Source organism: Scyliorhinus canicula, chromosome 27 (genome assembly GCF_902713615.1).
Source record: "Scyliorhinus canicula chromosome 27, sScyCan1.1, whole genome shotgun sequence".
In the NCBI taxonomy this organism is placed as follows: Eukaryota; Metazoa; Chordata; class Chondrichthyes; order Carcharhiniformes; family Scyliorhinidae; genus Scyliorhinus; species Scyliorhinus canicula.
This window is the reverse complement of record NC_052172.1, coordinates 18086568-18113574: the sequence shown is the minus strand read 5'-3', so window position 1 is coordinate 18113574 and position 27007 is coordinate 18086568. Positions and strand designations below refer to the sequence as shown.

At 48.6% G+C, this 27007-nt stretch overlaps 1 protein-coding gene across 2 annotated transcripts; it reads right to left on the bottom strand.

Annotated features, from left to right (window-relative positions):
- LOC119957785 (NF-kappa-B inhibitor beta-like) lies at window positions 1-26660 on the bottom strand. Of its 2 annotated transcripts, none has more exons than XM_038785870.1 (6): window positions 25971-26659; window positions 14175-14280; window positions 13728-13968; window positions 12357-12445; window positions 10158-10397; window positions 1-2718 (listed from the first exon to the last, which is right to left on the bottom strand). In XM_038785870.1, the coding sequence occupies exons 1-6, from the start codon at window positions 26408-26410 to the stop codon at window positions 2680-2682; spliced, it is 1155 nt and encodes a 384-aa protein (XP_038641798.1). In that variant the 5' UTR covers window positions 26411-26659; the 3' UTR covers window positions 1-2679. The 2 variants fall into 2 exon arrangements, with proteins under 2 accessions (XP_038641798.1, XP_038641797.1); XM_038785869.1 differs by lacking the exon at window positions 1-2718 and adding an exon at window positions 8973-9467 and having other exon boundaries at window positions 25971-26660.
- Window positions 26661-27007: the final 347 nt, after the last annotated feature.

The window sequence follows — 27007 nt, the reverse complement described above, 5'->3', positions numbered from 1 at the left end:
TTATTACAGTAATACTTGCAAGTATTTATTTGTCAGTTTTGTTTTTAGACAGGAGAAAAAGTGCCAGTTACTCAAATGTCTTCAAGGCAAGCCAATCCTAACATGCAGCTCCAATGAGGCCAGAAAACAGAGATACAATAACTCAACATAGTTCTACTAACAAGAACAGAACTGTGCATTTACAAAATAACATCTGCTTCACTGAGCGGTGCCTGCATGACACAATCTCATGGCGCTATATCGCTGGATCGTTTAAACTAAACTAGGCATTTTGTACACATGCAAATGTTAACATTAAAAAATATGTGTAATGAAAAACTGTAATATATTTTTTAAAAATACAAATTTCCAATCGATACTAGTAAATTGGCCATGGCATTACACACATGTGTGTTTGCTAAATACACACAATATGGTGAGAGAGTTCGAGGGAAGAACGCTGAAACAAGCACCATCCACAGGCCGGAGTGCAGAATTACGGCGTTACATGCAACTCTTTACATACATGATTTCCATTCCAGATGTTTACATGGGCGGTTCGATCTTAATGTTGAAATATAATTGCGTCCGAATATCATTGTGGCAGGGTGGACAGAAGATGCAAGTAAAACAAGATTTATTTTACTAATCTATAGCTTCTTTCTAAATGAACACCAAGCCCCCTTTCCATTTAGTATCAAAGGAATTTAATGAATGAAACTTCAACAAATGACTGAGTAGTAGATCTGATCTTATTCCACTACAGTTGTTTGATGAGTTTAAGTTAGGCCATCTTTAAATAGAATTCTCGTTATGCACAAGAAGTCGCATGGGGGGTCAGACTTTGCCATCCCATCTGTTTTAGGGCAAATAATGCTAAGGAAAATCCAGAAGCTTGCCCTCACCACCAGAATCCCAGCAAGAGTGGAACAATTCCTGGCAGCCGATTAGACAGCGGAGTGGCTGAGAGCTTGCTGCCACAACTCCAGCCTATATTCTCTACAAGAGAAGAATTGGCGGAGCAAGGAGATTTGAAAATCAAAGGAAATGCCGTTTTCAAAAACTGCAGCCATTAACCAGATTGCGAACACTGCTGCCTCCATATTAGTTTATAGGCTGCTTGCATTTTTAAAAATGGGTTAACTGGGGGGTTTGGATAATATCTCGGACGATCTGCCATAAAGCACTGCTGTCACAGGCACCTTGAGGAGGTAGATCCAAATTTCTGATTGCTGCTCACTCAGGTTCTCCAAGCGCAATACAAAACGCAGGCTTTCAACAAGGTACCAGCAGCACATCAAACAAGATGTTAATGAGTGCCATCCGTCAGGTTGTGGGTCTTTGATAAATGCAGAAACTGCATCAAGGGTTCGGTGGGAATGAGAGGAAATAGTGAATTGATGCCTCCCTTGAGAGTGTGTGGGAGGGAGAATAGAGTGTGTGAGGGGAGTGTGCGTGTAGGGTGTCCATAAGCGTGCACGTGCACACACTCACCCTCATCCTGTTACTCATCTGCATTTAGTACTTTCCTTTTGCTCACCAAGCTGTTTCTTTTCACAACTCAGCACTTTTTTTTTTTTAAATGGATGTTTAATGTCCCGAATTTCATCTTTCCAAAATTTGCTCATCGGTCCCTTGAGTGATTTTAAAAAAGAAATGTAAATGTGGCCCTCCACGTGAAAAGGTGAAACATTTACGGTATTTATCCTTATGCATCAGAGACCTATATGAATAAAGTGAAATTCAAAATTCATTCAACTCTTGACTCACTGAAACTTCCCCGAATCATTGTGAATGATGTGATTTTACGCAGCCTCAGCCCTGAACGCAAGATCAAGATTCGCCAAGTGGACATCAGCCAGGCTTGGCTCCCGATATATCAATCCAATAGCAATGAAGCAACTTTGCCCACTTGTGTGGCAATCCAAGATGTTGCAACCTACTCCTAACAACTGTGATTCTATTTCCTCGCCTATTAGGTTTTTGCTAATTGCACAAACGTTGCTACGGAGTTCATTCAGAAAAAGTAAAGTTCAGAAGTTTGCTTGTGAGTCAACTTTGGGAATTCTCCCAACACAGACAGAGACACAAAAACTTCTATTCCTCAGCACTGGGACGGCAGCTACACAGGGGATCGACGTAGGGATTTTATATATAAAAAAAGCTCATGCCAAGGGTTTTTCTCTCTCTGTCACCTCTGGTTGAGAACGTCACTATGGAGCCCTGGCTGCAGGATAACAATCCTCCCGGCAGAGGATCTGCAGTGTGGAGGCGCCAATAGAGCAACAATCTTTTAAAATAACAGCGATGGTTCCCTTTCTCCTCCGCCCGACCCTATTCATTATTCAGATTTAACAGTCCATACCATTCTCCCAGTTTGGTTTTTATGTCCTTGCTCCCCCGATGACACTGTGCCCACCTTACCCCAACTCCGTGACCCACACTATCCGTCTCACCCCCATTAGCATTTTTACACTGGGTTTCCCTCCAATTGACCAGCTCCATTCAACCCAAAAGTCTATATTTGCGGACACTAGTTTATGAAGACTACTCCTAGATATTGGTTCAACACAAGGATACAAGACAGTTAAACAACTATGTGAGTGCACTCCTTTGCAGCGGTAGTGCTGAACCACTTTAATGCTCCAACTTTAATGTTTAAATACATCATACAGCAGGACGTCAGAATCTTCTGATCTTCTATATACATCCACGTAGCACCAAGTCATCGTACCTGTTCTGCAAAACAAAGGGGGGGGGGGGGGGGGGGGGGGGGGGGGGGGGGGGGGGGAGAGAGAGAACGAATAAAATCAGAACATAGAATTACAGCTAATGCTCCAGAAAACAGGCCATTAGGCAGATTAACTTCCACATCTGCACCGCTTGGTAACGTCACTCATAACTTGTGACATCCCTCCTTTACTATCAACTTTTAAAATTACGTTTGAAAGTAATGAGTGGAATCTCCACGAACAGCCAGGCCCGGGAGGGAGCTCCACATCTCCACGAACAGCCAGGCCCGGAGGGAGCTCCACATCTCCACGAACAGCCAGGCCCGGGAGGGAGCTCCACATCTCCACGAACAGCCAGGCCCGGGAGGGAGCTCCACATCCCGAGTGCTGTCTGTGCAAAATAAATGTTTTCCAATGTGCTCGTTGATTCCTTTCGTGATCCCATTTATCGTTTCACCAAACCACTGCAATCACATTACTTCCAACCCATCCCAATCTCCGAATACATGCCAAGAAGTTTATTATATATTTTTTTTATTTGTTTTAAAAATTTAGTGTACCCAATTAATTTTTTCCAATTCAGGGGCAATTTAGCGCGGCCAATCCACCCACCCTGCATATTTTTGGGTTGTGGGGGTGAAATCCACCCAGACACGGGGAGAATGCGCAAACTCCACACGGACAGTGACCCAGAGCCGGGATCGAACCTGGGACCTCGGTGCCGTGAGACTGCAGTGCTAACCACTGTGCCACCGTGCTGCCCTCACAATGCCAAGAAGTTGAGAATTTTCAGAAGCATAAGGGGGAAACTGGTGTTCCTTTTTCGGGTGACTCGCTCATTTCCGTGCTCTGCCTGTGGCCAGATCAGTGTTCAAAAGAAAGAGGAACTGAAATGTCTGATGGGAGAGTTAGTGACCAACTATTGCACGAGAGCCTTAAAACAATTTAATTTAGGTCAGTTTTTTGGTTTGTGCGTATTTAATGCGAAAGTTGCAATACTCCAGAGGATTTTTTTTTTTTTTTAAAACCTAGTTGTCACGTTTGCTCTTGAAAGTTGCTCGTTCACTAGGCTCAACAGCCAGGCAGTACCACGGCTGGAGAGGCATTCTTCGAGAGTGAAACTTAGCAAGGACTACAGGCAGGCTACCAAACCTTGGGTATCCGGGCCAAACCCAAGCCCATCATCCTCAGGAGTCCTTACATGTTACTGTCTCCACCTGTGGATGACTGGGTAGCAATTCTGGCAGAAAGCGTTGCTGATTTTAACTTTTCCCAGTTCAAATGTGCTGAGGTAGATTGTAGTCACCACTCCCCCCAGTCCCAGTACATCGGTAGATTTGGGAAAGTCAAGGGAAGGAGATGACTGCTAATGAAATTCACTGGCCCCAAGTCACACAGACTAAGAATATCTGCAGCTTCAATCCCAGGTCTCCGTCAAGTTGGCTAATCTCACCTGGAGTGACTATGCAGGAAGTGCACTGCGGCAGGTCGCCAAGGCTCCTACGGCACCTTCCACACCCGTGCCTGCCACCCATACATACAGAGGCAGCAGATGCCCCCATTTGCACGTTCACCTCCAGTAATACACATCCCAACTTGGAAATTCACACACCATTCCTTTGCTGTCAGTGGGTCAAAGTCATGGAATTCCCTTCATAACAGTCTCAGATGAGCTGTTGAACATATTCTGATTGACATGAGTTGGGGGTGCGTGGCGTTGGGGGTGGGTGACGTTGGGGGTGGGTGACGTTGGGGGTGGGTGGCGTGGGGGTGGGTGGCGTTGGGGGTGGGTGCGTTTGGGGGGTGGGTGGAGTTGGGGGTGGGTGGCGTTTGGGGTGGGTGCGTTGGGTGGCGTTTGGGGTGGTGGCGTTGGGGGTGAGTGGCGTTGGGGGTGAGTGGCGGGTTGGGGTCCAGTGGTGCGTGGCGTTTGGGGGTGGGTGGGGGTTTGGGGGTGGGTGGCTTTTGGGGGTGCGTTGGGTTGGGAGTTGGGGGTGGTGGGTTTGGGGGTGGGTGGCGTTGGGGGTGCGTGGCGTTGGGGGTGCGTGGCGTTGGGGTGCGTGGCGTTGGGGTGTGCGTGGCGTTGGGGGTGCGTGGCGTTGGGGGTGCGTGGCGTTGGGGTGCGTGCTGGGGGTGCGTGGCGTGGGGGGTGAGTGCGTTTGGGGGTGCGTGGCGTTTGGGGTGGGCGTGGCGTTGGGGGTGGCTGGCGTTGGGGGTGCGTGGCGTTGGGGGTGCGTGGCGTTGGGGGTGCGTGGCGTTGGGGGTGCGTGGCGTTGGGGTGCGTGGCGTTGGGGGTGCGTGGCGTTGGGGGTGCGTGGCGTTGGGGGTGCGTGGGCGTTGGGGGTGCGTGGCGTTGGGGTGCGTGGCGTTTGGGGGTGCGTGGCGTTGGGGGTGGGTGGCGTTTGGGGGTGGGTGGCGTTTGGGGGTGGGTGGCGTTTGGGGGTGGGTGGCGTTTGGGGGTGGGTGGCATTGGGGGTGCGTGGCGTTTGGGGGTGCGTGGCGTTGGGGTGCGTGGCGTTTGGGGGTGCGTGGCGTTTGGGGGTGGGTGGCGTTGGGGGTGCGTGGCGTTGGGGGTGCGTGGCGTTTGGGGGTGCGTGGCGTTGGGGGTGCGTGGCGTTGGGGGTGCGTGGCGTTGGGGGTGCGTGGCGTTGGGGGTGCGTGGCGTTTGGGGGTGGGGGGTGTTGGGGGTGGGGGGGCGTTTGGGGGTGGGGGGTGTTGGGGGTGCGTGGCGTTGGGGTGCGTGGCGTTTGGGGGTGCGTGGCGTTTGGGGGTGGGGGGTGTTGGGGGTGCGTGGCGTTGGGGGTGCGTGGCGTTTGGGGGTGGGTGGCGTTGGGGGTGGGTGGCGTTGGGGGTGGGTGGCGTTGGGGGTGGGGGGTGTGTGGCGTTTGGGGTGGGGTAAATCTGGTGTTAAATTACAGACAATAAAGACCCGATATCAAATCCTTTACACTAGCTACCTACCAAGCATGGGGATTCTTCTGTGCTGCATCCTCCAAGTTGCAGCTCATTCTGTGATACGGCGTTCTGCAAAGTGGTCAACATTCATTTCGGAGTTTGGACAGCAAATGGTGGTGGTCTTTTCGACTGTGTAAGGCATCACAGATGACCACAGTTCCATCCTCACTCACACTTTCCAACATCCTAGAATTGAACCATGAAACAGGATTGCCTCTCTCCCCCTTCCTAGCACTGGGCACCGAGGACAAATCATAATGCCTTTATTGTCACCCAAGCTGCGATGGGTTGACTCAGTGCGTACTGGTAACTGAGTGTCGGGTTTGCCAGCTCTGTATGACACAAGCAATCTACCAAACAGTAATTTAATCACTGAAACAGCTAAGGCAGTGGTTGCCGGGACCTCAACTCATACCACTTATGCTCATCACTCAATATACTCTTGTCGATTCCTGAGACACACTGTGCTTTCCGTAAACAGCTAGGGCTCAATTTCTTCCATTGCTTGGTCTCAGCGATCATTCTCGCAATATCAGAGGATAATACAACACTGACTGGAGGTGTGCCAATAATCACATTATCTTAAACATGAAAACAACCAAACTGCCAAGATGAACAGCAGCAAAGTGACACATCCCCCCCCCAGCAGCTACAGAGAGCAGCTGTCTCCCAGTCTTTCTCTCACTCATCTGCCACAGAATTCAGCCTCTGCTTTTTGTCTTTCGGATTCACACAATCACAGAACATTACAGTGCAGAAGAGGCCCTTCGAGTCTGCACCGATGCCCTGACCTGCCCACCTAATGCCGCTTGCCAGCACTTGGCCCATAGCCTTGAACGTTATGACGTGCCAAGTGCTCATCCAGGTACATTTTAAAGGATGAGAGACAACCCGCCTCTCCCACCCTCCCGGGCAGTGCGTTCCAGACCATCACCCCCCCTCCCGGGCAGTGCATTCCAGACCGTCACCATCCTCTGGGGAAGAAAGCTTTTCCTCAAATTACCCCTCAACCTCACGCCCCTCACTTTGAACTTGTTTCCCCATGTAACCGAATCTTCAACTAAGGAGTATAGCTGCTCCCTATATACCCTGTCCATGCTCCTCCCAATCTTGTACACCTCGATCAGGCCACTCCTCAGTCTACACTGCTCCAGTGAAAACAACCCAAGCTTATCCCACTCTCTTCATAATTTAAATGTTCCATGCCAGGTAACATTCCACCCACAGAAAAGACCCTTTTTGCATCACTCGAGACCTTTTTGCATCAACTCACAACGATCAGTAGGTCCAATTCTTATTATTCAAGGTGCCGTTTGCTTTCTTGCCTCTCCTTGGGTTTTCAATCAGCCCTGTGGAGGGATTTTCTCATTGCCCAGTTTTAAAATATTAGCCTGTTTCTTGTTCTTTTTTTTAAACAGATCTGACTTATTTTTACTCTTTATTTCATGTGAGAAACAGGGCGAGTGCCAGAACCCACATTAATTACTTCTTTGTGGTCTCACCGACCGGCAGGGTTACATCTGACAGTGGCAGAGCACAGCCGCTGTCATCTCGCAGAAAATGCTGCTATAGCATTATGTAGAATGACTCCGTAATTACTTTGCAATGCTTCAGTTTGGTCAAACCTTTTTCTCCTTCAGCACGTGACCCGCCTAATGCAACCACTGATGAAGTTTCACACTTTGGTTTCCTTCATGATCTAGTGGGGAAGTCACCATTCGGTGTGGTTCGAAGATGGCACCATTCTTGATGCAGAGAGCGTTAAGGGCAAGTTTAAATGGGTGTTCACAATTATCGGGGGTTACGGTAGAGTAAACAGCAACGTTCATTTTTATAGCACCTTTAAAAAAAAAGCTGACATAGGCAGCATGGTGGCGCAGTGGTTAGCACTGCTGCCTACGGCGCTGAGGACCCGGGTTCACTGTCCATGTGGAGTTTCCACATTCCCCCAGTGTCTACGTGGGTCTCACCCCCACAAACCCAAAGATGTGCAGGGTAGGTGAATTGGCCACACTAGATTACCGCTGAATTGGAAAAAAAGAAAGTATTGGATACTCTAAATTTTAAAAAAATCTGACAGTGACCCACACAAAGAGAAAATGGGACAGTGATTAAAAGTCTGTTCAAAGAGGGAGGTTTCAAGGTGCAACGCAGAGAGAAGCAGAAAGGTGATGGCGGACAAAGCTGAAGATGCAGAGGCAATGGGGCAGGGATTAAAATCTAGTTTGCAAGAGGCCAGATTTGGAGGAGCAGGGAAATTCCCCGCGAGTTGTGGGGCTGTGGGGCTGGAAGGGAAGGGAGAGGTAGAGGGACTTGAATTTTCTTTTTTTTTTAAACGAAAGCGAGGCAATCGCTGGGCCAGGAGTCAGTGTGAGCAGGCAAGTGTAGGAGTAATGGGAAACAGGGCTTGATTGGAGTTCAGTTACGGGAAGCAGTTTTCTTTTTTTTTTTAAATTTAGAATACCCAATTCATCTTTTTCCAATTAAGGGGCAATTTAGTGTGGCCAATCCACCTACCCTGCCATCTTTGGACTGTGGGGGCAAAACCTGAGCACCCGGAGGAAACCCACACAGTCACCCGAGGCCGGAATTGAACCCGGGTCCCTGGAGCTGTGAGGCAGCAGTGCTAACCACTGTGCCACTAAGGAAGCAGTTTTCAATGAATTCAAGGTTCCGACCAAACCTTTTCCACGGGCAGCCAGAAGACACAGATTAAATGTAATGTGCAATAGAACTAGAGGATAGAGGAGGACAAAACGCAGCAGGTTATATGGGCAGCACAGTGGTTAGCACTGCTGCCCCACAGCTCCAGGGACCCAGGTCCAATTCCGGCCTCGGGTGATTGTGTGGGTTTTGTCCGGGTGCTCCGGTTTCCTCCCACAGTCCAAAGATGTGCAGGTTAGGTTGATTGGCCATGCTAAATTGCCCCTTGGTGCCCAAAAGGTTAGGTTGGGTTTCTGGGATAGGGTGGAAGTATGGGCCTAAGTAGGGTGTTCTCTCCGAGGGCCAGTGCAGACTGGATGGGCTGAATGGCCCCCTGTAAATTCTGCATTGTAAATTCGATGATTCTGTGATAATGATCTGGGACGCGCTGCCTGAAAGATTGGTGAAAGCAGATGACAATAGCAACTTTCAAAAGACAACGCGACACATACTTTTAAAGGGAGGTTAAAATGGCAGTGCTCAGAGGTAAGATTAGGATGGGTGGAACTAACTGAACAGCTGGTTCATAGGGCATGCACAGGAGTGAATGGCAGAATTAAGTCCTTCAGCAATGTATTGTTCTATAACTGTACGAAGGCACAGAGGTCAGAGAAAATCATCTTTAATCCTTGAATTGTGGTATTAGCAGAAGGCAAGTGAAACTTTGCAACTGATGTGGTGAGAAAAATAAACTGGGATGACCATCCCTTGACCACTGCCTGGTGAACCTTGCGTGAACCAGCGTTTGCGAGGTTCAGAGGCTCTCGTGCACGGAGAATGGGCACTTGAGACACGGGAACCACAGAATCTTGGCCTGGAGTCAAAGGACGTTCAGATGGTCTGTCAAACATTCCACCCCACCCGCGATAATTCCAGCTGTGGTCGGGACTGGAAAATCCGGGCCCTAGCGTCAATTTTAGGTTTGAGAGAAAATAAATATTCAATTCCTGGTGTGCCCAATTCCATTTATATCAGATTGCCTCGGAGACATGGACAACAAAGGGACTGTTGATAAGGTGATTGCATTAAAGACGTGGACATTCAGGATGTTCCACATATCCTACCCGGAGGGAAAGGCTGTTCAGTAAGTGATGGAGATGGCTGCAGAAAAGAGAAATTAGTGCACAAGATCAAAGGAAGAAAGATGCAATACTTCAGTCACATCATTATAGTTTACAGTGCAGAAGGAGACCATTCGGCCCATTGAGTCTGCATCGACCCTTCGAAAGAGCATCCCACTTAAGCCCACGCCGCCACCCTATCTCCGTAACCCAGGAAACCCCACCTAACCTGTTGGGCACTAAGGGGCAATTTACCCTGGCCAATCCACCTAACCTGCACAACTTTGGACTGTGGGAGGAAACCGGGGCACCCGGAAGAAACCCACAGACACGGGGAGAAAGTGCAAACCCCACAGAGACAGTCACCAGAGGACTGAATTGAACCCGGGACCCTGCAGCTGTGAGGCAGCAGTGCTAACCACTGTGCCGCCGACCATGTGATTAGAGCAGGCAGTCGATTCAGAGACAATTATTGGAAGAAAATAAAAAAAATGATGGATATAATCGACTGGGTGCAGTTGACCGGCCACCAAAGGACAAAGAGGTGGAGACACACTGCAGTCAAACCTCCGGGAAGAGGGCAACACCCACAGGCGAACAAAATTCAATTTGTATTTGGAATTGCGCACAATGCAGAAATTCCCCCGATTTCGCCACAGCCAAGCTCACTCCTGTACCCACACACACTCAAGGTTTTTAAGTAAGGCTTCCTTTCACTGGCTTTACATACCATGCCATCTTCATCAGTGCCTTCATTCGATTCCTCATCTGTAAACAGCTCGGAGGAGCCAGAGTCTCTGAGCATCTGGATTATACCAGAATCAGGCCGATACATGGCCAGGTAAATTGGTGTGTAGCCACTGTACGTCTCAGCATGAACATCTGCCCGCTTGTCCAGCAAGAGTTTGACAATCTGTTGATTCTGCTCCTCCACTGCCAGATGTAAAGCAGTTCGACCTGCATGCATCTCCTAAAGGAGGGATTGATACACAGGGTTTTAAATACCCAGCACAAACATCGGGAAGCCCCATCCCGGCTCAAAGAATTCCAAAGTTTCAAACACCTGCTCATTAATTGTTTTTAAATTAAGGGGCAATTTTAGCGTGGCCAATCCACCTAGCCTGCAGATCTTTGGGTTGTGGGGGTGAGACACACACAGACACGGGGAGAACGTGCAAACTCCACATGGATGGTGACCTGGGTTTGAACCCAGTTCCTCAGCTCTGTGAAGCAGCAGTGCTAACCAAAGTGCCATCACGCCGCCTAACATCTGTTCATTAATTCCGACAGGTATAATTCCACATGTTTGAAAATTTAGGAATGTCATTTGTGCATCATTCCTCAGAAACATTCCAAATTTCTTCACAACGGAAAGTGAAGCGATGAGGGGTATCAGGACGTCATTTTGAATGTTGTCATGGACGCAAAAGTGGCTGTCATTTAAAAAAAAAAATTTAGAGTACCCAATTCATTTTTTCCAATTAAAGGGCAATTTACTGTGGCCAATCCACCTAACCTGCACATCTTTGGGCTGTGGGGGCGAAACCCACGCAAACACGGGGAGAATGTGCAAACTCCTCACGGACAGTGACCCAGAACCGGGATCGAACCTGGGACCTTAGCGCCGTGAGGCAGCAGGGCTAACCTACTGCACCACCGTGCTGCCTAAGTGGCTGTCATTTTGCGTGAAAAGATCCTACAAATGGGCAGCACGGTCTGACTGGTGGTGATTTAACCGGAGGATCACCACACCTCAGGCAAGGGGCAAGGTTGAGAAGGCGGGGCCTTCATGAATAACCTCAGCCAGTATGGGGATTGAACCAGTGATGCTGGCCTCGGGCTCTGCATCACGAACCAGCTGTCCAGCAAACTGAGCTAAACAGGGCCCCCTCTAGTTTGGCAGGGAATGTGATCAGGGGAATTTCCTCTCTCCCTCTGGTGAATGGAAAACTCCTGGGAATTTCCAGTCAAGAGTACAAAAAAGCAACAAAATCTAGCAGCCAGAATCTTGTACAAGTTGGGATGTGAGGAAAAAAGTAAGAGGCGGGAAAGAGGGAAGCAATAAGGAATCTGAACGATCCTACGAACAGAAATATGGTTGCCTGGTTAATCAATTTCTTGGACGACTGTAGGAGGAACCTAGAGTGAAGAGAACCATGAAGAGAACATGCTGCATGAATTCCTTGTTCCTTATCAGATAGATCCATGGGATCTTTACTTTCCATCTGAAGCACTGGAGAGATAGAGGGGGGCTCAGTTTAACTTCTCACCGAAACGTGGCCAATAAAACTAAAAAGGTGACACGTCTGCTCCAGACTTGCACACAGCAGCAGCGATTTATAGGGCAGCACAGTGAGGCCATAGTGTAAACTGCCCATTCATCCTCTTGACTGAGAAACCTTGGCCGGGAATCTCCCCGTGGTTGGCACCACGCCGAATGGCGCCAAAACCAGTGCCAATGGCCTTGGACGCCTGCTGGCTGGCGTCGGGGCTGGCCGAAAGGCTTTCGCCGGTTCACGCATGCGCCGGTGCGTCAGCTGTTGCTGACGTCACCACTGGCGCATGCGCGGTAGAGTGTTCTCTTCCGCCTCCGCCATGGTGGAGGCCCGCTCGCGCCGCCAATCCCGCCGCCACCAGAGGCGGTTGAAACCACGGTGGCGGGAGAGACCTCTCAGCGGCGGGACTTCGGCCCATCGCAGGCCGGAGAATCGCCGCAGGGGGCTCGCCGATCAGCGCGGCGCGATTCCCGCCCCTGCGGGGGGTCGGAGAATTTTGCCCCTTATTTGTGCGAGAGAACCCCAAGCAGGAGGGGTGAGGAAAAATAAGAGTAGCTCCCCTCCCACTGCTCAAAATAAACCAACAGAAAAATACGATCTTTTGCATCCTTGCAGTTGGGTTCAGCAGCCTGATGTCAAATTAGATTACTTGCCTTTGCATTTACATCAAATTCGAATGTCAAAAGGTATGCAACGATCTGGAAGTCATTGAGCAACACTGCCTCGTGGAGAGGTGTAAACCCTGTGAAAGGAGGAAAAACAATTAGTACAAGATCTAAGGCTTTTTTAATTGCTGTCTCTTTTCGCATGTGCCCCCCCCCCCCCCCGCTTTTTCTGAATTTTCCGCTACTGTTTGAATGGGCAGAGGAAGTGGCACAGCCGCCACAGGCACCAGATGGGACACAGTGTTGATGGGTATCAGAGAGGGGGCAGTGTTGGCGGTTACCGAGGAGGGGCTCAGGCTCCACAGGGGAGGGGGGACTGGCGCACAGTTTCCACAGGGTCTGGGGGCACGGGCACAGTCTCTACGGGCACCAAGGGGCCACAGGCTCATGGGTACCAGCTATTCCAGAACCTCCTACAAATGATCACAACCCGCAAATGTAGACAGGAAGCTACTCTAATATGAGGATTTATGGAGCTGTGTTATGCGACAAGGTTTTCATTCAGGGTCATTGGACAGTAGGAACTCTGGACTACCGGTACTAATAAGGCTAGTATGATATGAATCGGAATTAATAGTAGCATACCATGTACTTACTACCCTGTTGAAACTCAGGTTTTAAGGTAGTCAAAGCTAGGTTTTCAAACTGTGACAACAGCTTTATAAAGATAATTTGATGAACTCTCAAATTTGGCAAAATTCTGATGGTCAATAATTTTGTTAAAAAATGGTTAACAGATTCCAGATCAGCAGTAATGTACTTTGCACCAAACGGGCTTCAAATAACCATATGTACATTAACGGGATGGTTGCAACAGCACTATATTCCATTTGTCTAGATTTGGGATTCAGTGAGTCACGTATGAAGAGAACAGCTCTGGACCCTTCTGTAATCTGGAGCTACCGAGATAATATGAATGTTTCTACTGAGAGGTAACTCAGACGAGAATCATACGTTCAGCTCTACCTGGTTTAGTTACACACTTTATGTTCTAAATAAGCTATTATGGACTCTTGCCATGCCTTATTAATTCCAAATCAGATTTATTTTTTAAAATATAAATTTAGAGTATCCAATTCGTTTTTTCAAATTAAGGGGCAATTTAGCATGGCCAATCCACCTAGCCTGCACATCTTTGTGTTGTGGGGCCGAAACCCACGCAAACACAGGTAGAATGTGCAAACTCCACACGGACAGTTACCCAGAGCCTGGATCGAACCTGGGACCTTGGCGCCGTGAGGCATCAGGGCTAACCAACTGCGCCACCATGCTGCCTCCCAATCACATTTCTAACCAGACTAACACATTCCAATCAATGTATTTTATCAGAAATGAACATTAACTTCTCAAAGGCTTTACCGTCATAGTTGTAGCAATCCAGCTGCTGTCTGACCTGCGATGGGTCAAATAAAATGGGATGCCGTGGATCACAGGAGTAGGGACACAAGAGAGCCTGAATACAGCCGGTTGCCTTTCTCTTGCATGCCAGGTGCAAGGCAGTGTTCCCGTACTTCTCTTGCAGTAAGAGGTCTGCCCCAGCCGCCACCAACTTCTCCACTAAATCCACACGCCCGATAATCACGGCCAAATGCAGCGCAGTCTGTAAGAGATGGCGGGTGGGTAGAACAAAAATCAGATGGTTTCTGGAGACTGGAGTTTGGCGGGGGAAGTTAACATTTGTAATATGGTAGGGAAATTGTTAGAAATGTACGGGGCAAGTTTCAAGGAAACAATCTGACAAAATGTTTGAATGACAGTAAACAACAAAAGCAATCAAGGTTCTATCTTGGTCTACGCTATAATCACCTGGTACAGGTTGTTCTGCAGGTTCAGGTATTCAGTACCCTTCGTACAATGGAGAAGTTTGTTGAAAAAGTTTACTTCCTCATGGATGATGGAAAGATGCAACATCCTGTTAAGAAAAATAACTTACATACGTTAGTAAATCTCTCATTGCATTGCTCACAACTGCTTACTGAAAACATCTTCAATACAGCACAACTCAATGACACAGATAACAACTTCTATTTATCAGGCTCAGCACGATGTGGAATTCTTCTTCTATCTCCTTCATCTCCATACTAGCTTCTTTGGGCAGAAGTCCTTTCCCCGTTCAATGGATCTTTTCACCTGCCTCCTGTATTCTCCGTTTACCTGCCTCTGGCATCCTACTTGCTTTTGATCTTTTCACTGAAAACTGTCAGCGTGACATCGGCCGTCTCCATTTCATACAATCAAGAGAATTTACAGTGCAGAAGGCCATTCGGCCCATCGAGCATGCACCAGTCCATGGAAAGAATACCTTATCTTTATACTGCTACTAGCACTTTCTATAGCCCTTCACACTGCCATGAATGCTTTCTCTGCCCGATACATCTTCTTTGCAATCTCTCCTATCTCTTATCTCGGACTGACCTGCTCTTCTCCAGCTGTTCCCCCCCAATACAGTACATAATCCATCACATTTCCCCCTCTCTTGAACTCTGAAGAAGTATGAAACGGACGCAAAACTCTGTTTCTCTCTCTCAATAGTTGCTGCCAAATCTAAGTTTTTCCAGCATTTTCAGTTTCTGTTTCTAACTTCTACTTGCATTTTGCCTTTAACATTTTAAAATTCTTTCATGGGATGAGAGCATCATTGGCAAGACCAACATCTGTCACTCTACCCTGAAGAAGATGGTGGTGAGTCACACATGGATTGGGGTAGAACAGTAAAGAAGCTCTTGCTGAAAACATGCAGGGCCCTGGTGATTCCCAAACCTGGAGAGTACTGTGTACAGTTGTATATTCAAGATGAGGGCGAGTGTGTTTTGGGTACCAAGGAGATTAAGGGGTCTGGGATAATGCAGGAAGATTGAATTGATAAGCCGTGATCGAACTGAATGTTGGGCAAAGCAGAAAGTGCCAAATGGCCTACTCCAGCCTCTATGTCTTAGGCTCTGATCTTAATAAGCTTAATTATCTGGAGTTAAGTAGAAAATAATAAACTGCTTGAACTGCTACCTAAAGTATTACGAAACTTCCACCAACAATGCAAGCAACCAGGTCTTGGTATCTCCCACCAAAAGTTTCAAAAATATTCTCGTCTGAATAAAACGAGTAAAGAAATACCATGACCACATCGATTTGGGGCTGCACGGTGGCAGTGGTTAGCACTGCTGCCTCACGGCACGGAGGACCTGGGTTCGATCACGGCCCCGGGTTACTGTCCGTGTGGAGTTTGCACATTCTCCCCGTGTCTGTGTGGATCTCGCCCTCACAAAGATGCGCAGGGTAGGTGGGTTGGCCATGCTAAATTGCCCCACAATTGGAACATAAATTAATTGGGTACTTTTTTTAAAAAACATTTTTATTCTCCTCCTTTTTCACATTTTCTCCCGAATTTACACCCACCAACAATGAACAATAATCAGCAACAGATATGTCAATCCCCATAACAATAACAACGATTCTCCCAACAACCCCCAAACATCAGCCCACATGTTTACATAAACAAATGACAAAAAGGAATCAGGGATTACCCATAGTCATCCTTAATATACACCCCCCCCCCCCCCCCCCCCCCGCCCCCAACCCTCCCACCCACTCCCCCCACTAATGTTCCATGTTATCCGGTTCTTGAAAGTGCATAATAAATAATGCCCATGACTTGTAGAACCCCTCAGAGCTTCCCCTCAGTTTAAACTTAACCTTCTCAAGGGTCAAGTATTCCAACAGGTCCCCCCGCCATGCTGGGGCACAAGGTGGAGAGGCTGCCTTCGGGCAATCAACGAGGCGAAGGCTACGATATCTGCCTCCACACCCGTTTCCAACCCTGGCTGGTCCAAATATGGCCTCCAGGGGACCCAGGTCCAGTTCCACGTGCACCACCTTGGAAGTTACCCTAAAAACCTCCTTCCAGTACTCCCCTAGCTTTGGACAGGCCCAAATCATATGAACGTGATTAGCGGGGGGCCCCCTCAACGCTCACACACATCTTCTACTCCTTCAAAGAATCTGCTCATCCTCACCCTCGTGAGGTGCGCTCTGTATACCACGTTCAGCTGTATCAGCCCCAACCTCGCACATTAGGTGGAGGCATTTACTCTCCAGAGCAACTTACACCAGACCCCCTCCTCTATAACCTCTCCCCGCTCTTCCTCCCACTTTGCTTTGATCCCTTCCAGTGGTGCCTTATCGTCTTCCAAAATAGCTCCGTACACCGCTGACACTACCCCCTTCTCCAGTCCCTTGTCGTCAGCACGTCGTCCTGCAATGTGGAGGCCGGTTCCTCCGGGAAGCTCTGTATCCCCTTCCTGGCAAAATCCCGAACCTGCATGTATCTAAACATTTCTCCCTGTTCCAGCCCATACTTCGCTTCCAGCTCCCTCAATCCTGCAAACCGACCTCTAAGAAACAAATCTTTTAGCTTATTAATCCCCTTCTCTTCCCATTTCCGAAAACTTCCATCCCACTTCCCTAGCTCAAATCTGTGGTTCCCCCGAATCTGCATTTCCCTTGACCCTGCCCCCAATCCGAAGTGTTGGCGAAATGGTCTCCAGATTTTCAATGAAGCTATTATTACCGGACTCCCTGAGTATTTCCCCAGAGCTATCGGGAGCGGCGCTGTTGCTGGTGCTTTCAGTCCCAACCCCCTACACAAACTCTCCTCCATTCTGGCCCACTGAGAATCAACCCCTCTGACCCAGCTCCGCACCTTAGCCACATTCGCCGCCCAGTAGTAATACATCAGGTTCAGGAGACCCAAACCCCCTGCCTGCCTTCCCCTCTGTAGCAGCACCTTTCTCACTCTGGCCACCTTCCCTCCCCATATGAACGAGGTAATCCTTCCCTCAATCTCCCTGAAAAAAGCCGTTGGCAGGAAAATCGGTAGGCATTGAAAAATAAACAGAAATCTCGGCAACACATTCATTTTAACCGCCTGTATCCGACCCGCCAGTGACAGAGGGAGACCATCCCACCTTGCCAGATCGGCTTTCACTCTCCCCATCAAACTAGTGATATTGTACCCGCAAAGCCTGCCCCACTCTCGGGCAACCTGCACCCCACCCCCAGGTACCTAAAGTGAGTCCCTGCCCTCCGGAATGGCAGCCCCCCCCCCCCCCCCCCCCCCCACCCCCGGCCTAGACACCACAAAATACTCACTCTTGTCCAGGTTCAGCTTGTACCCAGAGAAAGACCCAAATACACGCAGTAGCTCCAATATTCCTCCTATCGATGCACTCGATTCCGACACATACAGCAGCAAGTCGCCGGCATACAAGGACACCCTATGCTCTATCACCTCTCCCCCCCACTATTCCTTTCCATGCTCCCGAACTTCTTAATGCGATGGCCAACGTGCTCAATCGCAAGTGCAAACAGCAAGGGGGACATAGGACATCCCTGCCTCATCCCACGGTGGAGAGAAAAGTATCTCGAGCTGATATATTCGGCTCCTTATATAATAGCTTTACCCAGTTGACAAATCTTCGTCCAATCCCAAACCGCTCCAGAACTGCCATCAGGTACCCCCATTCTACCCGGTCAAATGCCTTCTCAGCGTCCAATGCCACAACCACCTCTGTTTCCTTCCCTTCCGCCGGTGCCATAACGAAGTTCAAAACCCTCCTAATGTTCGAAAACAGCTGCCTCCCTTTCACGAACCCAGTCTGATCCTCACCTCTCACCTTTGGGAGGCACTCCTCCAGCCTACCCGCCAGTACCTTCCAATACTTTTGCGTCCACATTCAGAAGTGATATGGGCTTATGCGACCCACACTCCGTCGGATCCTTATTTTTTTTAGCAACAGTGAAATCGATGCCTGCCCCAAGGTTTGTGGCAGCACCCCCTTCCCTATCGCCTCTCCAAACATCCCCACCATCAGGGGTGAATTAATTGGGTACTTAAAAATGTTTTTTTTTTAAATCAATTTAAACTGTCTGTTAAACTTCAAGACAACAGCTAATTGGCAAAACTTCATTCATGCAGTGTATTAATATAAAAAAACTTCTGAAGTACTAATATATATTCAAATAAATCCCATAATATGTTTGAATGTGGTTTCTTAAACCCTTCCTCAGATATCTGGTGGGCAAATTGACTAATAGGGAAACTGCTGTTTTGCTTGAAGCAGCTCAGCTCTTTTCTGAGAATAGTAATTAATCACACACAACACAGACTGACACAGCCACTCAACATGTTCCATCTTCAGTAGATGAAAACACTTTGGGTTTGCCACAGAGGCTGGCTCGACCATCAGGAAGAGACTTAGAAGCCTCAATTTAAATATTGTCTCCAGAACAATGTTACTGACAATGCAACACTCCTTCAGGGCTGCACAGAAGTGTCATCTTTGCCCACACACTGAGAATCTTTGAATGGGGCTCGGACCCCCAAACCTTCAGGCTCAGGAGTTAGGAATGCTGCCAAGGGAGCCAATCAGATGTGCTTGACCTCACTATGACAATTCACTTAGCCAGAAAGACCTGCATTATTTCAGGTCTTTCCTGAAATAGCTCTGATCATTTTCTTGAAGACACTTCTTTAGGTCACTGATCGTTTTTAAAATAAATTTAGAATACCCAATTAATTTTTTTCTCCAATTAAGGGGCAATTTAGCGTGGCCAATCCAACTCCCTTGCACATCTTTTGGGTTGTGGGGGCGAAACCCACGCAAACACAGGGAGAACGTGCAAATTCCATACGGACAGCGCCGAAGACCCGGGTTCGATCCCGTCCCCGGGTCACTGTCCGTGTGGAGTTTGCACATTCTCCCCGTGTCTGCGCGGGTTTCACCCCTACAACCCAAAGATGTGCTGGATAGGTGGATTGGCCACATTAAATTGCCCCTTAATTGGAAAAAATGAACTGGGTACTCTAAATTTATTTATTTTTTTTTTTTAAATTTAGAGTACCCAATTCATTTTTTTCAATTATGGGGCAATTTAGCGTGGCCAATTCACCTAACCTGCACATCTTTTGGGTTGTGGGGGCGAAACCCACGCAGACACGGGGAGAATGTGCAAACTCCACACAGACAGTGACCCAGGGCCGGGATTCGAACCCGGGTCCTCAGCGCCGTAGGCAGCAATGCTAACCACTGTGCCACCGTGCTGCCCTCTCTAAATTTATTTTTAAAAAGCAGGGACGTAACAAAGAAGAAGTTTGAGCAGGGTTTTTAAAGGAGGTCAAATTTGTAAGACAGGGAAGGTGGAGGTGTTGAGGGATGCTAGGCATTAGGGCGACAGTCACTGGAAGTTCACTGGAAGAATGACAATGCCCAGAAGGCAGGAGATGGAAGGCTGACAGCATCCGTGGAGAGAAAAGGGAGCTAACGTTTCGAGTCTGGATGACACTTTGTCAAATGACAGGGAGGTCGGAGTCCTGTTTGCGGATGGACCGGAAGCGATCTGCAAAGTGGTAACGCAGTCGGCGTTTAGTCTCTCCAATGTAGAATAGACCGCACTAGGATCAGCGAATGCAATAGATTAGATTGAAGGAGGTGCACGTGACACCTCACTTGAAAAGAGTGTTTAGGGCTGTGGTGGTTAACAGTGTGGGGAGGGGGGAGACGACGTAGCAGCTATGGAGGGTGAGTTTGGTCATGGACGGGGCGGGGGGCCATTTTGGGTGGTTCCGATTTAGAGTGGGGCTGGGGGGCAGAACCTAAGGGTGAGGATGGTGGACTCTAGGAAGGAGGAGAGACGGAAACTTCCAGTGAGAATCGTGCGGGCTAAATGGGGCGGTTAAATGGCCCCTTGTTTGCGCACTTGAAGAGTTTGAAAGCAGAGGTGATTTTCTTGCAGGAGACGAATCTCCGGGTGAAAGATCAGATGAGTTTGAGGAAGGGTTGGGTGGGTCATGCATTAACATTCGGGGTCTGACTCAAAGTCTATGGGCGTTGCCATCTTGTTGAGCAAGAAAATGGGGTTTACGGCAGGGGACCGGGGCGGGATGGGCCGGGGGGGGGGGGGGGGGGGGGGGGGGGGGGTTTGGTGACAGTGAGTGAGGTGAGGTGCTAGTGGGGACTGCTAGTTTTTCCCCCCAGGGATAGCAGACGGGTGTGAGTTGTGGGAGCGGACCGGCCCTGGGTCACTGTCCGGGTGGAGCTTGCACATTCTCCCCATGTATGCGTGGGTTTCACCCCCACAACCCCAAAATGTGCCGTTTAGGCCACGCTAAATTGCCCCTTAATTGGAAAAATATATAATTGGGTACTCTAAATTTTAAAAAAATAACTCGGGTGTCTCCAATTCCTGGGTTACACCAAATTATCTCTTAACAGAAACAGTAGAATTCAATGCCACTAAAGGCTGGGAAATAAGGTATGGTGTCCACTTCCGATTGCCTACACAAAATATGACCCTTAGTGGAAAGCAACGGAGAGAAGGGTCACAGACTCCAAGTTTGGAGTAGCTAGTCACTGCTTGTCATTTAAGCTGAACCAGAGCTCTGGTTGAAAAGTACCTCGGCCACTGCAGATTTCTTCAGGAAAGGAGAAGAGAAATTTGGAGAGGGGAAGGTGGGGAATTCCTTGGGTGGACTGTTATATCAGCAGCGGATAGATGGTTAACTGCAGTTAACCACGTCCATAAAGAAGTTATAAACCAGCAGTTCACTGAGAACTTGTTTATCTATCAAATGCTGGGAAATTCCAGGAGTATTGCTGCATTCTGGAGTTACTGGGACTGACACATTGCATCAAGACAAACATTCTCATCTATCTCAAGAACAATGCTGACACTGTTTGCCGACTTATTCCTTTTTTTAAAGCACTGATTACAAAACTTCCTCAATGATTAAATTCAGCTGCCTGACTAATCTGCATGTCGCACTGGTGGCAATAGGTTGGTGTATGAGAGATAAACATCAAAGCAGGGGGAGGGCAGCACAGCGGCAGTGGTTAGCACTGCTGCCTCATGACACCGAGGACCCGATTTTGATTCCGGCCCCGGGTCACTGTCCGCATAGAGTTTGCACATTCGCCCCGTGTCTACATGGGTCTCACCCCCACAACCCAAAGATGTGCAGGGTAGGTGGATTGGCCACGCTAAATTGTCCCTTAATTGGAAAAGAAAAGAATTGGGGAATCTAGATTTATTTTAAAAAGCAGTGGGGGAGGAGACTTACTTGGGGGCAAATGCATGTTGACAACACTTAAGACCCTATGAAATTCTAACCCTATGCCATGTGGAGTAGATGTGCCAGCTTGTGTGCAAACGACCATGTAGAGTGGGGTCAGAAATGCTTGCCTGAAAAGAATAAATCTTCCGCTCAGATACAGTATTCCGATTGTGGGATTGAAAGATCACTTTGGAACTGAAAATAATGTTGGAGGCTGAGGGAGCAGGGGAGTATCCATCTTCCAGTAACACTTAGTGTTATACTCTTTTATAACAAGGGCATTTTTGCCTTGCTACAAACAGGGGGAAACTCAATAAACATTATAACTTATTTCCTCAAAAACTGCAGCTGGAAGAAAACACGTTAAGTACGCGACATGTGACAAGAGCTATTATTAAGACAGATGTCTTCATCTTCATTTCCCTTTCACCTGCGATTTTTCCACACGCAGCAGCAAAAAGAGAAATCCAAAATGAGCACAAGCCAGCAACGTGACACTAACTAACACATGGATTCAGGCAGTAATATACAATTCTAATTCCCTCCCTGGATTTTGTTTCCATGAGCTGCGCAGGTGGACTTGAAGCCACGTAGGCCGCATGTTTTGCTTTCTTACTGGTTAGGTGCCACTCTTTTAGGCAGGATGCAAAACCCCCGAGAGTCTAAAGGAGGTTTGCAAGTAAAACAGCAGGATGATTGAGGAACTTCCCTTACGATGAAGAGGCTGGGAATGTTTCCTATGAAGCAGAGGAGGTTAAGAGGAGGTTTAATAAAGAGGTGTTCTAAATTATTAGGGATTTTGATTGAGCGAGCTGGGCCAAATGGGTTGTCATCAGAGGCCACAGATTTGGAATATCAGGCAAAAGAATTGGAGGGTAAATGGAGAAAAATTCCTTCGTAAGGGTTGTCACCATCCAGGAAGCATTCCCCAAAAGCAAAGTGAAATCAGATTCCAATGGAACTTTAAAAAGGCTGGGCTGTACATTTACAGAACTAATCTGAAGACTTAAGAGGGAAAAAGCTAGGGCATGGGATTCAACTGGACAGTAATTACGAAAAGATTACTTTTTAAAAAATCTAAAGTACCAAATTCATTCATTTTCCAATTAAGGGGAAATTTGGTGTGGGCAATCCACCTACCCTGCGCATCTTTTTGGGTTGTGGAGGCGAGACCCACGCAGACACGGAAAGAATGCGCAATCTCCACACGGATGGGACAGCACGGTGGCGCAGTGGTTAGCACTGCTGCTTCATAGCACCGAGGTCCCAGGTTTGATCCCGGCTCTGGGTCACTGTCCACATGGAGTTTGCACATTCTCCCCGTGTCTGCGTGGGTTTCACCCCCACAACCAAAAGATGTGCAGGGTAGGTGGATTGACCACGCTAAATTGGGGAAAAAAAGAATTGGGTACACTAAATTTTTTTTTAAAACTCCACACGGACAGTGACCCGGGGCTGGGATCAAACCCGTGTCCTCGGTGCCGTGAAGCAGCAGTGCTAACCACTGCACTACCGTGCTGCCCCTTTCAAAGAGATAACACAGGCATGGTGGATGAATGGACTCCTTGTGTACGAGATTCTGTATTTAAGTTTTAAATTTGTTATCCCAAGAATTCCTATATATGCCGGAACGCTGATATTAATTTAGCACACTGGGCTAAATCGCTGGCTTTTAAAGCAGACCAAGCAGGCCAGCAGCACGGTTCGATTCCTGTACTAGCCTCCCCGAACAGGCGCTGGAATGTGGCGACTAGGGCCTTTTCACAGTAACTTCACTGAAGCCTACTCGTGACAATAAGCAATTTTCATTTCATTTCATTATTGATTAAGGCTTTAGCCATTGATATATCAGTACTGACAGTCCCTTCCAAACCTACAAGAAAAGGCAAATAGCACTTATCATTAAGGGATATAAGCACAAGCAGCACACAAATGTTGGGCTTCAATGGTCACAGACTGCCAGGGCACTGAGATTCGATCTGGTCCACGGCAGCAACTCGGAGAGTCCTACATGGAGCACTTGGAGAGGACACCGTCTCCAGTATACTACTTGCAATTAATGTAGTACAGCTCAGCTCTGGTCTGAAGTTACTTACAAAAAATGTCCAGGAAAGGACAACTGCCTTGAAGAGCAAAAAGGCTGGAATTCAGTCAAGAGTCTTTATCCCTCATCATTAAATGGATTATGCAGTCTATCATTGCTTAGCTGAATGTGGGGCCTTTTTGTACACAATCGGAGGTATGCCAGAGGACTGGTGACCAAAGGAGGAGTACGCGCCAGTCAGAAGGAAAATTCATAGGCTGATTACTATCATCGTTCCTTGAAACGTCGCAAGACCCTTCACGTCCCAATCCAGGGAGATTAAGCACAAATATCCAGGCTGACACTCCAGTATAGAACCAAGAGGATGCTACACTATCAAAGATTGTGTCTTTCACATGAGACATTAAACGGAGACCCCCCCGATTGGCTTGCCTCCCTGACAGTCAGCAGGTACAAGATCCCAAGCGCTACTTCGAAGAGCAGGGGAGTTCTTCCCACTGTCCTGGCCAATGTTTATCCTTCAACCAACATCACTGAAGTGGATGATCTAGTCATCGTCACATTGCCGATTCGTGGAAGCTTGCCGTGTATAAATTGGCTATTAGGTTTCCTACATTGCTACTATGCTTTGCAAAGCACCTCACTGACTGTAAAACATTGAGGTCATGAAAGGTGCTATATCAATGCAAGGTTTTCCAGCTTTCATATGCAATCATAGATATCCGAGCGCACGTGGAAAGTTCCTTGGGCCATCGCGTGTGTCATTGCTAGCTCATTAATTGGACCTATCCAATCATTGTTCTTTGGAGCATGTTTTGCCTACATAACAAGCCTTCAGGGCTGGTTTAGCACAGGGCTAAATCACTGGCTTTGCAAGCAGACCCAGGCAGGCCAGCAGCACAGTTCAATTCCCGTACCAGCCTCCCTGAACAGGCGCCGGAATGTGGCGACTAGGGGCTTTTCACAGTAACTTCATTTGAAGCCTATTTGTGACAATAAGCAATTTTCATTTCATCCACTGGCTGTGAACTGTACAGGGATGTGCTGAGGGATGAAAGTTGCTACCTAAATATAAGATTGTTCCTTTTTCAGCCAGGACAGCACCAAATAAACTCTCCATCCATTAGCGTTGTGTGTGACTAATGGGTTATTCGGGTCTCATTTATCTAATCAGATCACAACGCCTGGCCAGCAATAGCCGCTTTGATACCCTCTGAGGGATGTTGGTGTCGTGGGCCGCAGACTCTCGGGTCACAGGCAACATTTGGAGCCAAGATGATATTTAACAGTGTCTGAGAAAGAGCCTCTCCCAATAGCAAGCTGCATTTATTTAACGCCTATAATGAGACAAAACATCCCAAGATGCCTCAAAGGACCAGAATCAGGTCCACACTGACACTCAGCCAAACAAGGAGACAATAGGAGATCTGCTAATCTTTAAGGCACAAATTTAAGGAGGAAAGCGAGGCGAGGTTCAGGGAGGGAATTTGAGAGCTGCCGCTAATGGTGGAGCAATTCAAAATCAGGGTCACCACTTATTACAAATATATAAACTTGAACACCGCTATTCTGCGTTAAATTAAAAAAACAGATTTTAAAATGTTTCCAATTAAGGGGCAATTTAGCATGGCCAAACCACCTACCCTGCACATCTTTGGGTTGTGGGGGTGAGACCCACGCAGACAAGGGGAGAATGTGCAAACTCCACACGGACAGTGACCCGGGGACGGGATCGAACCTGGGTCTTCGGCGCCGTGCAGATAATAATAATAGTGCCATTAAAAAAAAACAATTATCTTCCCTATTTCCTTTGAACGCTTTGCTTCAGTAGTTCTAAAAACATTGCAGACTGAAGAAAAAAGTTCTGTTTGACTGGGCGGGATGTGGATGTAGGAGAAAGCCTTCAGTGGGTTAGGAACAAGTTGGATTTATAGAACATCTTTCATCATCTCAGAACACCCCAAAGTATATAAACAGCCACTTTTAAAATGTAATCAATGCAGGAGGCAATTTGTGCAAGTTAAGCTCCCACAATTAGCAATGGGCATACAATCTTTATCTCAGTGATGTTGGCTGAGGACGAAACTTTTGACGAGGATAACACCAAGGAATCAGAGGGCGTTTGACGCCTCGGTTGATAATCTCATCTGAAAGATGGAGTGCCAGCCTCGAATTTTATTCTGAAGTCTTTGAAGTGGGACCTGAACATACGACCTTCTGACTGAAAGACTGCTTCCACTGTGAAATAGCGCCACAAGATGTTCTGCATTGCCCGAGAGCTTTAACACCTCATCTGAAAGTTGCCGTTGCTTGTTGTTGGGAGGAGCAACACGTGGGTTCCAGGTGTCGCTAGTCAGGGACGGTGCAACTAAGTCCTAAGTCAACCATCTTTGCCCACCTTCTGGTGGCATTTTTTCTTTTCGCCACCCTGCTCCGGGGAAGAGATACTCACGAGTCAAGGTCTTCGGTGCAGTAGCTGAGCACCTCCTTCAAGGTGACCACCCAGTCCGGGGCATCGCTGAGCTCCACCTTCTCGATGCCTTGGGTGATCTGGCCGATGCCACTCTCCACCCGCTGCTGGGTGGACGGGCAGACGTCGGGCTCGGCGCCCTTGGCCATTCGCCCGGCAGCACCGCCCTGGCCCCTGCCGCAGTTGGCAGTGACCTGGTCCACACCGCCCAGCTCGTCGAACTGCCTGACCTGCAGCTCGCTGAGGGAGCCGATGCCGCTGTCGTAGAAGTCGTCGCCCTCCACCTCGGGGTGCTGCTGCCCCCCTTGGCTCTCCGGGTTGGCTTTGCCAGCCCAGGGGGCAGCCACTTTGCCCGTGCCCGGCCTGGCCGGCCGCCTGGACCCCAGGCCACTCAAGTGCTGCTGTTGCTGCTCCACATCCATCTTTGGTCGAGCTGCAAGTTGCCACACACAACACCAAAAAAAAAAAATCCGCTCAAAGTGAATTCTAACGGCGCATTTCGGTTCTGCGGCGAAATCTATGAGGTGAACCGGCCATCGTTTGGGCCGCGGGGCAGCGGCTTGGACGGGAAGGCGAAAGGAAAATGCGATGAGTTAGCGGACAACCGCCCGAAGATGTCCGCCGCCTTGTTTACCCATTCGACCAGAGGGAAATCCCCCCCCCACCATCCCCCCCAGTTCGGCCGGGGGCCAATCACAGCGCGCGTTACTGCCCAGGTGGCGCTTCCAGGTCCGCGCACGCGCAGACGGCGCCTCCTGCCGCAAGGCCCTCTGGTCGTTGTAGTCTTCTCTATTCAGCAACAACAGGCACTTGAAAGACCTGCCCAGGTTGACCCAGCACCAATGATGTGCAGATTGGTCAACGGCAACAGGAAATACCGGACAGTCTCAACAGGTCCAGGGAGCTGACGTTTCGAGTCCAGGCGGCAAGGTGGCACGACGGTCGGCACCGTCGCTTCACGGCGCCGGGGACCCGGGTTCGATTCCCGCCTTGGGTCACCGTCTGTGCGAAGTCTGCAC